This window comes from Zonotrichia albicollis, chromosome 2, assembly GCF_047830755.1.
Source record: "Zonotrichia albicollis isolate bZonAlb1 chromosome 2, bZonAlb1.hap1, whole genome shotgun sequence".
NCBI classification, from domain to species: domain Eukaryota; kingdom Metazoa; phylum Chordata; class Aves; order Passeriformes; family Passerellidae; genus Zonotrichia; species Zonotrichia albicollis.
The window spans coordinates 29,228,933-29,244,333 of NC_133820.1; the positions used below are offsets into that span (position 1 = coordinate 29,228,933).

Sequence of the window (15,401 nt, forward strand, 5' to 3'; positions counted from 1 at the left end):
GACTGAAAAATTGAGCAAATCAACCACATTTAAGGACTTTTCAGGAACAAAGAAAATTATTTAAGTATACAAAGTCAGTTGAATAAAAAGTTAAAATAACAAAAGGAAAGTCAGGAATGAGAAAAACAGATCTTCACCTGAAGGTGAGGAATAGCTTGTAGGTTAAAAGTATTCCAAGATTTCTTTTTTCTCAGAACTTCACTGTAAATATAGGAACTTCTTTTACAATAGTAGGGAGGTGGACTGTGCTGGAAGAGAGACCTCTTTTTTAATAGTTTAAAAGTTGCTTTTCATCTTTCACAAGCCTGATGTAAAGGGTAAAGAAGAAAAATGTTTTTCACCATTTTAAGAAGAACTTAAAGCATAAGCATTGATGACTTGTGAGCAATTCCATAACTTGAATCAAGTAAGCAAAAGGCAAAAAAAGGAGAGCCACCTCCTGAGAAAACTCAAGACTGTATTATGTTTATTAGGTAAATGTCACTTTTTTCTCTGTCTGGCTCAGACAGTTAATGCATTATTCCTTTTCACAGTCAGAATTTGACAAATCAGTCAAGCCCAGTCTACTAGTCTACAGCAATTCAAAACTTGAAAGATGCCATGGTGTTCTGAACAGACGACTCACGCTCGAATTCATATTGCTGTTATTCAGCCTGAACCCCCTGGTGGTGCTGAGGTGTGAGACTGTTTGTCTTGGATTTCACTGGGCGTTTTGGAAACTGTGCTCTCTGGCTGACATCCACCAGGAGACTCAAACCCTCTGACCAGAATCTGGTAGTCATTAATGTGCTTTTGCACCAAGGCCCAGGCCCTGCTGAGTCCGTGCTGGGGTGCGCTTGGAGAGAGGATAAAGTGACAACAGGAAAGGATACCCAGGAGCAAGGGGGAACAGGGTGTGAGGCAGCCTGGCCAGACAGACACTGTGGGACTGGGGAAATCAGTGCAGCTCTACCTGATCTGCTGGAATTAACAGAGATTTTGCTCCTTTGCATTGAAAGCTAAAGGCAGATAAATGCAACAACCTCTCTGCCGGTGCAGCTGGTGTAAGTTATTGGGATAATTTTGCACTCAGAGTCCCTCTGGTCCTTAGATTGATCCAAATAAGTGCAAATTGATCCAAGTAAGTGCAAATGGCCTGCCAGCGCTTCATTTTTAATTATATAATGCTTCTGCCTCACTAATCAGGAGGTTTAGATGTGCCATGATTGTTCATAAAAATGCTGTTTTCTCCAGTCATAGATGAAGAATGGCAAAAGACTCAGTGTGTGCCAAGGGAAACCTGTGTGGAAGTTGCCAAAGAACTGGGTACAACAACCAACAAATTTTTCAAGCCTCCCTGTGTGAATGTGTTCAGATGTGGAGGCTGCTGCAACGAGGAGAGTCTCAGCTGCATGAACACAAGTACAACTTACGTGTCGAAAACGGTAAATGAGGCTATTCATCTGTTTTCTTTTTACCCTGGCTCACCAAAAAGGGAGGGGAAGGAGGATGTTTGGTTTCTGAGATCCTGTTATGAAAGATCTGTCTGCGCTATCATAACAAACAGAAGAATTAATTCTTTATCCATGTGGAGTGAATGCAGGAGTGTACAATAGCATTTTACATCCATGTTGCATTATTAAAAATTGTTTTTATGGGTGTAGAGATGGAAAATCAGGTCCTGAGAAAGTGACTGCAGGCTCATGGTGATCAGAGGTTAGATTCTTCTTTAAAATATTGTCACTTGGACTGGGGACCCCTTGAGATCATTGTCTCCTGGGAATCCTCTGTATCCAAGGTTTTACCCCAGGGAATTTTGTTGTGTTGGGCCTCTGCACTTTGACATTCTCATCTGTGCCAAGAAGGCTCTGGCTAATAATTTTGGATGTGCAATTTTGCAAGCCAAAAAAGGAGACATATTCATCAGGAGATACCAGATGCTCTTAATTAGCATGCCTCAGGATCTGAATGTCCCTGTTCACACACCTCTTAGGGAAAGAGAGGCACAAACCAGTAGTCAATTCTTAAATGGGTGCAACAGGCAATACCCAAGTTGTAATTAGCAGTCCCAAAAACTGAGCATAGAGTAGCCAGACAGCTTCTTTCTGCAGACTCCCACTAGAGGCTATGTACAGAGATATCTTGCTCCAGTGGGTGGCTGAGCAGAGCTCCAAGTTTAGTACTTTCAATCCACCCTGTGGATGAAACAATCCATCATTCATCAGCAATCTGGACTAATGGGTGTCCCCCCTGCCCATGGGAGGGGGTAAGGGGTTGGAACTGATTTTCAAGGTCCCTTCCAACTAAGCCTTTCTATGATTCTATGATTCATACCCACAGATGAAGCACATGACACTGGTCCTCTTTGATAAACCTTCATCTTGTGCATTCCTATTTCACTTGGCGTAATAAATGAAATTTTACTTAGGAAAAAGCCTTTTCTTTAAATCGTAATAAAGATCAAGGGCAATTGTTTCAAAAAGAAAATTGAAGCCCTTATGGGGAACAGGTCCAATTCACTTCTGTATTTATTTTGTGTTTGTTGGAATGTAATTCCACTGTGTCTGGTTGTACTGGAATATAGCTGGAGTAAAATAAATCAGGGCCTGTCCTTCTTGCGTCAATGCTCATTAGTTGCTTTCATTCCACACCAGAAGGGGAAAGCTGTTACGAGCTGTTGGCCACACACAAAAGACATCTGATCAGCTCAGGGAGCTAGGTCAGGCTAAGTATTTATTTATTTATGTGTTTTTCGAGCAGCAGTTCATAAGTGTGTTGAAAAACTGCAGTTTTGCAGAGTGTAACATTCCTTTAGCATCCTTCAAAATAAGCATTCCCTCCAAAGTCCCCAGCTAAGTTCCATTTCTGGATACACCACCATCAGTCCAGATTTATTAATCTAATGGAATTATTTCCATATTCCCATATTAGTGAGAGAATTTCTTCTCTTGGTATAAAATATCAACTGGAGGATATTGGTGCCACCTAGTTAGACACTGCAACATGTAAGTTTTAATGCCTAAGCAGTCTGCTCAGGAATACTCAGTCCCTGCAGGCGATGCAGCTTTAAGCCAGGACATACTGGCACACCAAGATGTGCCCAACGCTTTGGTTTCCATGGGAAGGAAGCTGGTGTGAGGGGCAGAGGGAGTGTGGGTTCCTTCAACAGCTCCTACACAGAGAAGATGCATACTGTGATTATACCCAAGGACAGTTAAATAACTGTCTCTGTAAGTAGTAGAGACTCAACTGATGGTACAACCAAAACCAAAGTTCTCAATACCTACCTCTTTCCCATTTTGCCCTAGCATCCAAAAGAGGTTTTTGTGTTTGCTTGCAAATAATTTTGAGTAGTCTTGGGTGTTTAATAGCTGTAATACAGCACCAGGATGTCCATTTTGGCAAGTTCCTACCTTGATGGGCATTGCTTACTCTTCAAAACCCTCAGTGCACTTCTGTATGGTAACTATCTCTAGATAAGAGCAAGGGTGGGGAAAATGGTGGAAAGGAATACAGGATTTTTCTTTAAAATTGTAATTATTAATTAACTATTAACTGTAGAATGGAAGCTGAAAAATAAATGTTATTTGTACCATCTAGCTGTTTGAGATCTCGGTTCCCTTGACAAGTGTTCCTGAGCCTGTGCCCGTCAAAATTGCCAATCACACGGCCTGTAAGTGCACATCAACCACCCAGCGCCAGCAGTACACCATCATACGAAGATCTGTCCAGTACCCAGAGGAAGATGGGTAAGTTCCCTCATTTGCAAACTTCTACACACACTGAAATTGTTTTGTCCTGAGTTGCATGTTATAGTGGTCCCTTCTCATTCTGTAATCCCAACATGTTTTCTGGATAACTTGGTTATCACTCAGGGTTAGAAAGTACACCCAAACCATGTCAATTTTAAGTGAATGGTCATCAGAACAAACTGATGGCCAGTTCAGCAGCATCTAGAGTCACTAAGATTTTTAGGTTCTTTAGCAGGAACTCAAAGTGCTCATATTGCCACTGTGCTCCACTGGAGCCATTTGAGAATGTGTGCACAGACATTTTCAGCCTGACACAGCAGTTCTGCTTGTGCATTATTTAGCCAGGGCACACTGAGTTCTCAAGGTAAAGCCCTCTGTCACACTTTATGGCATGTTGGGTCAGAATCAATGTGAATCTTGGCTTTTCACTTTTTGATCCAGTCTTGGTTTGCATCTCTAGGGCTTGTGGGCAGGAGAAAAGCGACCTCACATCTCACTCCAAAATGTGGCATAAAATACAATTACTCCTGGTGAGAAAAGGCTACATAAATAAACAAAAAGTCTAGAAACCGAAATAGCTTGAGTGATTCACTGGAAGTCAGCTTGAAAATCTCTGTCAAGCCCTGCATTTGGTCCCCATCACTGCCCTTGAGTTGCACATTGGGGCAAAGGGCCTAAAAGTCAATCTGTTCCTCTGACACTGAAACAGTCTCTTGTGCATCCATGAGCATGGGCAAATTAAACTGGAACTGAACCTCCTGGCAGCAAGGCAAAATTCAGTAAAGTTACACAACATGAATACTGCAGGACAAAGACCACTCTGCCTGGGGTAAAGCTGTTTTATGGAAAAGTGGAGCTGCAAAACTGTAGCTTTTTCCTAAGGCTGTAATCTGAAATAGGTGCTAAACTTCCTTCCTGTGTCACTGGGAGCCAGAGAGCTCCCCCCTGTCATCAGAGGCACCCAGACCCCGTTCCTTCTGTTTGCAGCAGCAATGCACATTGTAATGCCAGGCCTTCAGTGGGACAGGTGGCAGACCCAGCACACCAGCAGCTCATTTTGCCAAATGGCTACTGTGATGCCCCTAATTAACTTTTTTTGATTCCTATCTCAATTTCTTTTTCTTCTAGATGCCCCTTTACCAACAAATTTTGCCATAATGGATGGGTCTGGGACAGTGACAAATGCGAATGTGTAATAGACACACAGCATTCCAACAGACGAGAAGGTAAGGATGGAATGACAAAAAGACACTTTTGCATACTCTCTCCAAACTCTTTGTCTCTCATTCTGGTCTTCTTCTCACTTTTTTTACATTGAGAGAGTTAAAGTTTTTATTCTACATCCCTACATAGACTTGGATTATGGTGTGGAAACTCATCTGAAAATAAACGTACATATGTGCTTCCCTCATCTCATGAGGTTTTTTTGCTTGGATGTTTTACTCTTTCTGTATCAGCAACCTGAGTAGGACATAGGAAGGTATTTCTATTATTTTGTGACGTAGGCACCCTGTGCAAATTTTTATTTCACATGCATCTGTCATTTCCTATGACAGGCATTAGGAAATCTTCTTAACTGTAGAAAAAAATGCCCTAGAATACACTGCATGGGGCAGGTACTGCTTTTTAAATTATTATTTTATTTTTAATTCTTAAGAAAATAATTAATAAGCAATAAGATAAACAAAACCAGTCCTGCACGTTAGCTGTTTTAGTGCAAAAAATCGTATAACTTTTTAAAATACTTAAGCACTTTTAATGATAATCTTAAATTATTCAGGAATCTTTCAAACAGAAATACCCTGCATACTCAGGAGCATGTCTGTATACTTCTTCAGCTCTGTGTAAGGAAATGGAAGAGAATAAAATTTGCAGAAGAATAGTAACTGCCTTTCTTCCTCTGCTTCTCCTGTAAAATTTTAATTTGTCAAAGAAAATTGCAGGAAATATTCTGGGTGATAATTGTGTACGTCTAAACATACTTGTTGGCAATAAATATTAAAAGAAATAAATTTTTCTCCAAGTCCTGTGTAAAGTTTTTTAAAATTGTTTTTCTCAGGAAATTGGTCAAAATAACACAATCATAGCACTAGAGGAAACAGAGAAGGAAACCTTGCCTTTGTGCTTTAAGCTACATTCAGCAAGAGAAAGAATAAACTACTCAAGGCAAAAATAAATTAATCTGGTGAGCAATTCCTGGACTAGCAAACTAAAATAAAGCTAAATAACCTCATAAACTGGTCTACTGATTGCAGTCTCCTAATGTTAATAAGCAAGAAATAATTTGCATAGTGGTTTCTGGTGGATCTTTTCTCACTCTGGATAAGATCCTCTGCCCATCAGGTTAGGCAGTCAAACGCAAGTTAGACTTTTCAGTTCAGAAAAAATTAGTACTCTATTTCAGACTGAGTCTGAAGGACTGAGAATAGCCAGAGCCCTCTTAACTCAGTCTTTTGTATAGTCAGCTTGGAGCATTAAAATCTGTGGCTTGCAACAAAGGCAATTACGGCTTTTGTTGACATACACTCAATACTTCCTCACAAAAATACCATTCTCTGAAGTACATTGTGTTTGGCAAGTAGCTGGGACAAAATAACTTAAAATCTGTCTTTGATGTTGAAACAAAGTGAGATTGAAACACTCAACACCACTTCACACATGCCAGGTTTTATCACCCACAGGAAAGGGTTTGTCCTCCAAGTATTTTGGGCAGACTCCCTCCTTGCTTTCAATAGGCCCTAGGTCTTATTCTGTTGAGATATTGGTTTTTCATCACTGAGTAAATAATAATGGAAGTTTCTTTCAAGTAAGGTGCAAACCTTTTCTGGCCACTGAGATCAGGGATCAGATGGCAGAGGTGCAGGTTACATTTCACATTCCATAGGTTATGTCCAAGAGCTAATTGTAAAGCTACAGGAAATTACCTTCCCAATGACACCTTATATGCCATGACCTTTAACCAGGGATGTGCTGCTTGCCTTTTAATAAAGCTTTCACAAAATGTGTTCCCTTTTTGCTAGGATTAGCTTCATATTGTGCTCCAGATGTGCATTTTCAGGGAAGATATTAGACAGTGAGTTCCCTTGGCAGTTCTGGCTTTTTTTTCTGAAACGAGGTATTTTCTTTCATCTTTGACAAATATGAATGTGCTCCTTGTTGAAGTGCTAGGCCAGCTTGCCCCACAGTAGACATAGCATTGCTGCTAAAAAAATTCTGCAGGGACTGTGTAGTGAAGCACACATGTGATGGGTGTGGTAGTTTGCATGGATGTGCCATTTTGTCATGGGTACAAATCCTAAATCCTAAAACTGAAGACTAAATCCTTTTTGAGATTATCCTTTTAAAACTTCCTGTCCAGTAAATATTTGTGCATTCCAAAGCATAACACTAAGCTCTTGCAATATACATCACCCAAAATTTTTTTGTGCTAAGTTCAACCCACAAGAAATAGCAGAATTAGAATAAAGTGAAATAATCAGAGCAATCCTCTTTAGTCCTTTTCTGCACAGGAAGTTGCAACAGAAATTGTGAAGTCTAGAATCTATCAGAAAGTACGTGTGTGAGTCCTAATAAATATAGAACAGAGTCTCTTCAAAAGCAGGATTTATCCATGTAAAGCTTACTGCTAAAAGATGTATGTGCTTTTGCAGGACTCCCTTCTCTTGCTGAGCTGGCTATGTGTGGACAACATATGGAATTTGATGAAGAAAATTGTGAATGCATCTGTAGACATAAGTGTCCCACAGATTTCTTTCAAAGTAAAGAGAACTGCAGCTGCTATTTGTGTAGGGAGAGCCAGGAGAGCTGTGCTCTAAAACACAAGATATTTCATGCTGAAACCTGCAGGTAAGTGATCCTTGCCATTCAGTGTCTACACTGCAAGAGCTGAATTAGAAATGCAAGTGCTTAATTGGCTAGGAGGTCCACTTGGGATAAAAAGCCTTGCTGAAGCTAGAGAGATGATAATAATAATAATAATAATAATAATAATAATAATAATAATAATAATAATAATAATAATAATAATAATAATAATAATAATAATAACAACAATACTTATAGTATAAAAGGACTCTAAGGTTTGTTTGTATTTTTAAGAAATCTGTACAAGGCCATTATTCAAGTGTCAATACTTACTACCTTTTTATTTTTTGCTAATTTTTAGGGAATGGTGATTAAAACTGTACTACAACTGGTATGAGTTTTTGCAATGAGATACAGAGTCTTGTAGTTAGGCAGGACCCATCCTGTGCCAGCTGTTCTCTGTGCCAGCTGAAGGAAATCTCATGGATGGTTAGGGACAAAGGCTCCCTAAATTTGCACACAGAGCACACAGCACATTCCTTATCCAGTTTGTCCTCAGAGCAAGTAATTTTCTAAACCTAATGCAATTTTGTACACATATAAATCTACTGAACCAGCTCTGACTCCACTGAGAAGCAGGAAAATGGTTCTGGGGCTACTATACTCCATGAATTTCCCTAATCTGTTTTTATTATTAGTTTTGAGGTATCTACTCAACCAGCTCTGACTCCACTGAGAAGCAGGAAACTGGTTCTGGGGCTGCTATGCTCCATGAATTTCTCTAATCTGTTTGTATTATCAGTTTTGAGGTTTCTGTGTCAAATCTCAGATAGAAAATGCCCTCATGGATTAGTTAAATTTTAATTTTTTCAGAAAGCTTTGGTCCCATGTAGAGGCCTAGGAGCATGCAGCAGCTTAGTCTCAAAGTTTATATAAGGATAGTCAGCATCCAGTTTCCCTGGGTGCCTTGGCAGAGCTGTAGCTCACATGGTTTAACCCCCACAGGGTTCACTCCCAGTGACTTCATAGGTTCATTCACAGGGAAGATGCTGTGGAAGAATTAACATTTGCATCTTCAGGTTCAGCTTTGAAAACAAGGACAAACACAAAATATAAAGTATAAAAATAGCTAAAACAATTAGCACAGCTAAAAATGAGCATGAAAGAATTGGGTATTTATATGTTTCAGACAGGTGGGAGGGGTGCAATGTGATAATTTGTTTAATGAATTTGGCTTCTAGAAATTCCTGTAACCTGGATGCAGGATACCTTAATGCCAGACTTCCATGCAGTATTTCTGGAGGAGCAAAGCTGAACCATGAAATGAGATCAGCTGCTTTTCAGAGTCCAAGGACAGCACTTTCCAGTGCTAACCCTCGGGACTTCACTGGTCTTAAGAAAGGAAAGCATCACTTAAGTTGTGAATCTGGACAAATGGACCACTGCAAGACATGTTGCTGTAGATAGAAATTGTGAGGCAGCAAATTCTTGTCTCCCTCTGTTGTAGGACGTCAACACCTTTCTAGTGTGTAGGGAGCACTGCAGTGTTCAATGATGAAAAATTTGAGGAATTTGACAGTGAAGAATTTTTACAATAAAATGCTTTTCTCTTTTGTGTTCTTTCTCCTTAATCAAACAGTTGTGAAGACAGATGTCCATCCCAACCCAGAACATGCCCAACTGCCAAACCAGTCTGTTCCAGGCATTGTCGCTGTCCAAAGGAGAAGAGAGGTTCTCATGGGTCCCAAAGCAGAGAAACTCCTTGACTGAGCTTCCCCTTTTCTTTGAAAATCTACTGCTTTGCAAAGTAGCTGTCACTGACTTTCAAACAATAGTAAACATGAACATCTTCCACATTAATAGCAGAAGAATTAATCCAGTCTGCATTTATTTATTAATCACTAACTGCAAGTGAATCCTCTGGGACACTGGTAATTGTTCTCTAAGAGGTAACAACAGCTGATGAATTTCTGGCTGCACGGAAGAAAGATTGGAAAGTAGCAGTTTAATGTTACATTATGGAAGATGAAACTGTGTATTGGAAATAGAGTCACAGTCTCCAGCCAGTCGTTCAGAAATTGAGACTTGATAATCTTAGCCTCTGAATCCTTAGCTAATGCAGCTCCTGGGTAAAACTTTCTTCAGAAATTCAGTGTACAGGATTTGGCTTCTAATAGGTTCAGCACTGAGTTATTTGATCTACTGTTCAGCTTTGATTATCATTTTGTGTTTATTGTACAACTACTGTCAGATGTGCCATATTTAAGTGTATATAAGAAAATAAATACATCAGTTATTCGAGTGGATTTGATTTTTCTCTGTTATTTTAAAACTCTGCCCAACAGAAAGGAAATAAGAAAAACCCCATAGCCATTTCAAGTACAGTTTTCTTACATTTGTTCCACTGGGACTGGATCCCAAACCCAGGTTGAAACAAGGTCACTTGGCCCAATATTTTCAGTAAAAAAGAAGCATTTTTCCCCATGTCTGCTTGACAGCATGTGTGATTTATTTATTTGCTTCTGGTGTAGTGTGTTAATCTTCCTAAGGGGATAACAGCCCACTAGTTCTGACTCTTCAGTAATTTTTTGGAAAAGCACTGTTCACTAGAAGAAGGTTTTCCTTTTAGCCTACCACGCAATGAGAATATCTCCTTTGCACTGAAATTCCTCTCCCCAGTGTGAGGCCTGAGTAACAGTGCTTTAACCAGATCAGAAAAGGGCAGTACTATTTTCTGAGCCACTGAAGTCTGCTGTGAGCTAGTCCAGAGAAAATATTATGAGCAATAATCCTGAACTGGAAGTGTAGTCTTGACATTGGTATGATTTTTTCCCAGTTGCTGAATTCTCCAATTCTACACTGCACTGTGAACAAAGGGAATAGAGTGTATGAAACAAAAGCTACAGAGATGGAATGTTTGACACAACACAGGGAACGGGAAATGGATTTCTGATGTGCAACTAAGATTTTTTTTTTATTCATATAGGAAAACCAGATTGCTTTATAGTAAAATTAGAGGCAAATCCCATAAGGTTGACTGAATGGCTGGACAAAGCACCAAACAATTTAAGATGCCTTTAGTCTCAGTAAGGCATTTAGGCTTTGATCCTGAGTGTTGAGAGTGTTTCCTAAGCCAGCTGGGACCTAGGTCTCTGCAAACATACCTGCAGGCTGTTTGTGCTGCCTGTCCTGTGAGCTGGCCTGGAATCCCGTGACCCGTGAGCATCCTGGGGGAGCCCCTGGAGCATCCTGGGGGAGCGGGGTTACCCTGGTCTGCACTGGGCTCTTGCTTGTGGGTGCCCCTCCAGAGAGAAGGACATGTGCCACCAGCATGGACTCTGCATGGACAGGAAGGGGAAGGCAATCCCAGTGCAGCACCAGGTGAAGCAGTCTGGTACCACAAGCACACCCTTACATCTCTCCTGCTCCTCCAAGAAGCTCTGAATTCAAACACCTGTGAGGTCCCTGAGCTCCACAGGGGAGTGAAAGGAGTGAGTGAACTTCCCCATCACTTCTCCTCTATCCCACACGGGGGCACCCTGACCAAATGTCTGTGTTGCCAATAAATTACACCTGTAGCACACTCAGAAAGCCAGGGAGCTGCAGAGGCAAATCTGACACTTAGCTGGTAGCACCAGAGGTATATGGAGTAAAAATGCACCTTTATGCAAGACCAAAGGTATTTGTAAAGCTAACTTATGTGGAAAGAAATCAAGCTTTTACATTTCCTAGTTTATCCTAGAGTTTAGCAACTGGAATGCTGTATTAATTACATCTGTGTCTTGTCAGTGTTGATCTGTAGAGGCTTCCTTAGTTTTATGTCCTGACCAGTGAATAAATTCACTTCATTTTTCAAAACAGAATGCTCTTGCCAGAGAGACAAGTCTGCTTCTACCCCAGAAGACTCTCAGACAAAGCAGTTACTGAGGGGATGAAAACCAAGTCCCAAAGCTCTTCTTACAGAGCTAGAGAGGGATTTGAACATGAACCACCTCATCTCCAGCAGATTACAATGGCCATTAGAACACCCAGGCTGGAAAGGTACCATCACTGGCCACCACTGTGAGCCCTGCTCTGAGCTTTTCACATTTCCCCATTCCACTGAAAAACATACCAGTGCAATGCAGGACTGAAGATCCCAGTGGGATGGAGTGAGATGAGATCTTGCTATATTCATATGCTGCTTTCAGTCTAAGCCTCTGGGTGAATTTAACCTTTAACCTCAAAATTTTGCTCTTAAATCTTGTGGATCACTTTGTTCAACACTTAGACAAATATTTTTGATAATGTTGTGGTTTAACTCCAGCTGGTAACTAAGTACCCCACAACTCACTTGCCCTACCACCACACTAGTGGGGAGATTTGGAAAGAAAAAGCAAACCTCATGGGTTGAAGTAGAAATAATTTGACAATTGAAACAAAATTAAATATAGCAGCTACAACAGCAATAAAAATAATAATGCTACCACTTGTAGTAGTTGCAATGGAAAGGGGAGAGAGAGGAATAGGCCCCAAGAAACACAAATGATGTACAACAGAATTGCTCACCACCCACTGACCAGTGCCCAGTGCATCCCAGTGGTGATGGGACTGCCCTTCCATAACTCCCCTAGTTTATATGGTGGGCATGATATGTGAAATGGGATATCACCTTGTCCCATTGGGGTTAGCCATCCTGGCTTTGCTTCCTCACAGTTTCTTGTGCATCTGCTCTCTGTCAGAGCATGGGAAATTGGAAAGCTCTTGATTTAGAGTAAGGACTGCTTAGCAATAGTCAACACATCAGTGTGTTATCAATATTATTCTCATACTAAAAACAAGACTGTACCAGTTACTCAGAAGAAAGTTAACTCTATCCCAGCCCAAACCAGGACAGGTACAAACATGCTCAAGCAACAGAGAATTTGTGATCGTCAAAAATATATCTGGAGGTCAGTGTAAAATTCAGTGTTATTTTCACTGAATTTAACCCCCTACAGGTTCTCCTACCTGTGAGGGATTTCTGTTTTGCAGGAGCAATGTGTCTGAAAGCTTGTGGATTAAGAATGGTTCTTAGGCTTACTGTGAAGATGGAAAAGGAAACTGCTTGTGGTGGCATTGACTAGCAAGCATGACCTATACAGCCAACACACAAGTTTTTATCTAGTTTATAGCTTGGATTCTCCTTAGAGGTTCTCAGCCCTAGTTTCTAGAATTTCTAGAAGTACATTCTTATGAATGTACTTCTGCATGCCTCAAGCAGGGTTGTCAGCTCTGGTGAAACCTACAGGCATCTTGTAGCCTTTTTCTGTTACAATAAATTCCTACCCCAGCAGATCATCTGCCCCTAAGGCCCTGTGCCAGTCTCTTGCAGGGTGCTGCTCTTTGCTACCCTGCTGTCCTAACCATTAGAAAATTACCAAAGCCACAGCATTCAGTGCAAATCTGTAACATTCACTGAAACACCATGTGGAAAAGCTCAAGAATTGAAGCACATTGCTGTGAATGACAGTGCTGTGTGATGGTCTTCACTGCCACAGCCCCAAGTATATCTAACTCTAACTAACTAACTACCTCTATGCCACTAACTCTATGGCATAGCCACAAATCCTCTGTGTGGAAGACCAGGACTAAGAGGAAGGTCTGGGTGAAGATGCAAACACATGCAGATAATTAGATTTTGGTGAGAATCTATAAAAATTCAATGCTATTTAGTTGGTGAAATTCTGGATTTTTCATTTAAGAATATTCAACAAACTTTAAAATAGGAATGCTTTATGCTATTTTTCATATTGATATAAAAGATTAACTTTAATTAGGATACTTAATATAAAAATTCAGAAGAATTAAATGAGGTATGTAAAATTCATAGCAGATCTGTTTTTTGACTGATGTCATTAACTCTTAACCTATGACTAAATGACCCTCAGAGACAGAAGGTTATTGAGCAGTGGAATGTTCTCTTTGAAGTTTGAAAGGCCTTTTATTACTGTGTTCAGCATGACTTGCTTTTTAGGCATATGGACATGATTTACAGATTTCATAGGCGGAATAATAGTGCTAAAAATTCCTGGTGTGTCTTAATTTTTATATAGTAAGGGATATCTTTAATGCGATATTTGTGCTATGTATGTAATAGGAATGACAGTACTTAAATATAAATTTTTAATTCTAAATAAACACACATGAAGTTTCTCAAGCCATCAGTTTTTATGAGTAGCTAGCTTCTACTTATATGTGCTTTCTTCAGGAAGGGGACAAGGAAGAATATGAATATATATCAGAAAAATATTAGAAAATATCAGAAAAATAGCTAAATATGCACACTGCTTGAAAGAGTCAGGAAATATTTATTTACTTGCAAAAACCGTACTTGACTTCCAGAAGGACAGAGGTACCTGTGGCCTTACCAAATGCTGGTGACATGGAAGAAATTGAAGCACGTCCTGAAGCACTGCTCTCATTTACTTCAAAAGCTATCACAGGTCATATGCTGTGACATTGCTTATGGCAAGAATTACTCATTGGAGGGTTGGCAGAGCACACATAAATCCTGCCATACTCATATACACTGCAAACATATAAATCTGTAGGAATCCTCTGGGCAGCCACTCCAGCTGACTTGTAAGTTCCTTTCCTGTATTCCAGCAAAAACAAATGTAAATCTGCTTAGGTTTATTTTTTGTTTTCTTGTATCACTGCAAGCCAGGATTTATGTGATTAAAGTTATTTTGTTTTGCAGTAGCGTAAAAAAAAAAGGAAAGAAAAATCTTGAGAACCCAGAACTAAATCTGAGGAAGCTCCTTCAGCTGCCTATTTCCTTTGTATTTTCTAAATAACAGGTAAATGCATTTCAACATTAAAATACCAAAGAGGTTGTCATCTTCTAATTCTGGACTTGTGGAATGAATTGTTCTTTCTGCAAAGAACTACAAGGTGGATACCAGGCCAAGTAAATCTGTGTTCTCATTTATTAAAGTCTTCATTAAAAAACAAACAAGCAGGGGTTACAAGTGATGTACTGCCATTCATTTTATTTATCAGACTCCAACATCAGCAGTTACTTAAAAACCTCACAAAAACGTTTAACTCAGGGGTAAAAAATCTGTTTTAAATTAAGATAAAAGGAAAGTGCTCCTTAAGCCAATAAAACAAAATGAGTACACAAAATGATGTGTCAGGGCTTGGTCTGCATTTTGACTTCAAGGCTATTAACACTCTTCTTTGTTTCCACTTTTATCATACTTTACAATACTACTCAATGTGAAAGGTCATTCCAGGCTGAGAGCAGTCAGTGGGGGATCCATAATTTAGCGTGAACTGTTTCCTCTCTTAAATATCTAAAAGTATTTTTAAAATGTTTATGGTTGAATAATCAATTATTTAATTCTATTCTACATTGGGATATACTATACATTTAAAAATACAACAGTAATTATACAAAAAATACCTTGCTATGGAGTGTGATTACAAATTAAGTGCCAAAAAAATAAGGTAACAAAGTAGGAAGCATTTCACTTAGCCTTTTGTTCCACTTCTTATGTTAAGTGGTGTTTTTAATTACTGAAGATGTGATGTGTGGCTTAGGATCAGAGGTCCAGCAGAAAAGGTGATGCAAGATACCCAGACTAACCCATCAGTTTCTGTTAGGTGACTCATTGGCATTTATCCAAAACTTTCCCCTGATCCCAGATCCCACTGATCCCAGATCCCACCATGCACACTCATGTGCATCCTTTGATCTTTTTTCTTGGGAAAGTGTATCCTGATTCCTATTAACGGACAAACTTTTCAGAATTGTGTTCAAATATTGAAATACAGTTGCATAGTGGTTATTTTGATTCAGTCCTCTGAATAAAATCACCAACACAAGTGATGAAACACAAG

The 15,401-nt window shown here is 39.7% G+C and overlaps 1 protein-coding gene across 1 annotated transcript in view; it reads left to right on the forward strand.

The window, feature by feature from the left end:
• The window catches only part of VEGFD (vascular endothelial growth factor D), a 30,447-nt gene extending 20,611 nt beyond the window's left edge, over window positions 1-9,836 (forward strand). Inside the window, exons 3-7 of the mRNA XM_005491776.4 lie at window positions 1,234-1,424; window positions 3,580-3,728; window positions 4,860-4,957; window positions 7,382-7,577; window positions 9,175-9,836. Coding sequence (XP_005491833.2) covers window positions 1,234-1,424; window positions 3,580-3,728; window positions 4,860-4,957; window positions 7,382-7,577; window positions 9,175-9,301 — 761 coding nt within the window. The 3' untranslated portion in view covers window positions 9,302-9,836. The remainder of the gene's footprint in view (window positions 1-1,233; window positions 1,425-3,579; window positions 3,729-4,859; window positions 4,958-7,381; window positions 7,578-9,174) is intronic.
• The last annotated feature ends 5,565 nt before the right edge of the window (window positions 9,837-15,401 follow it).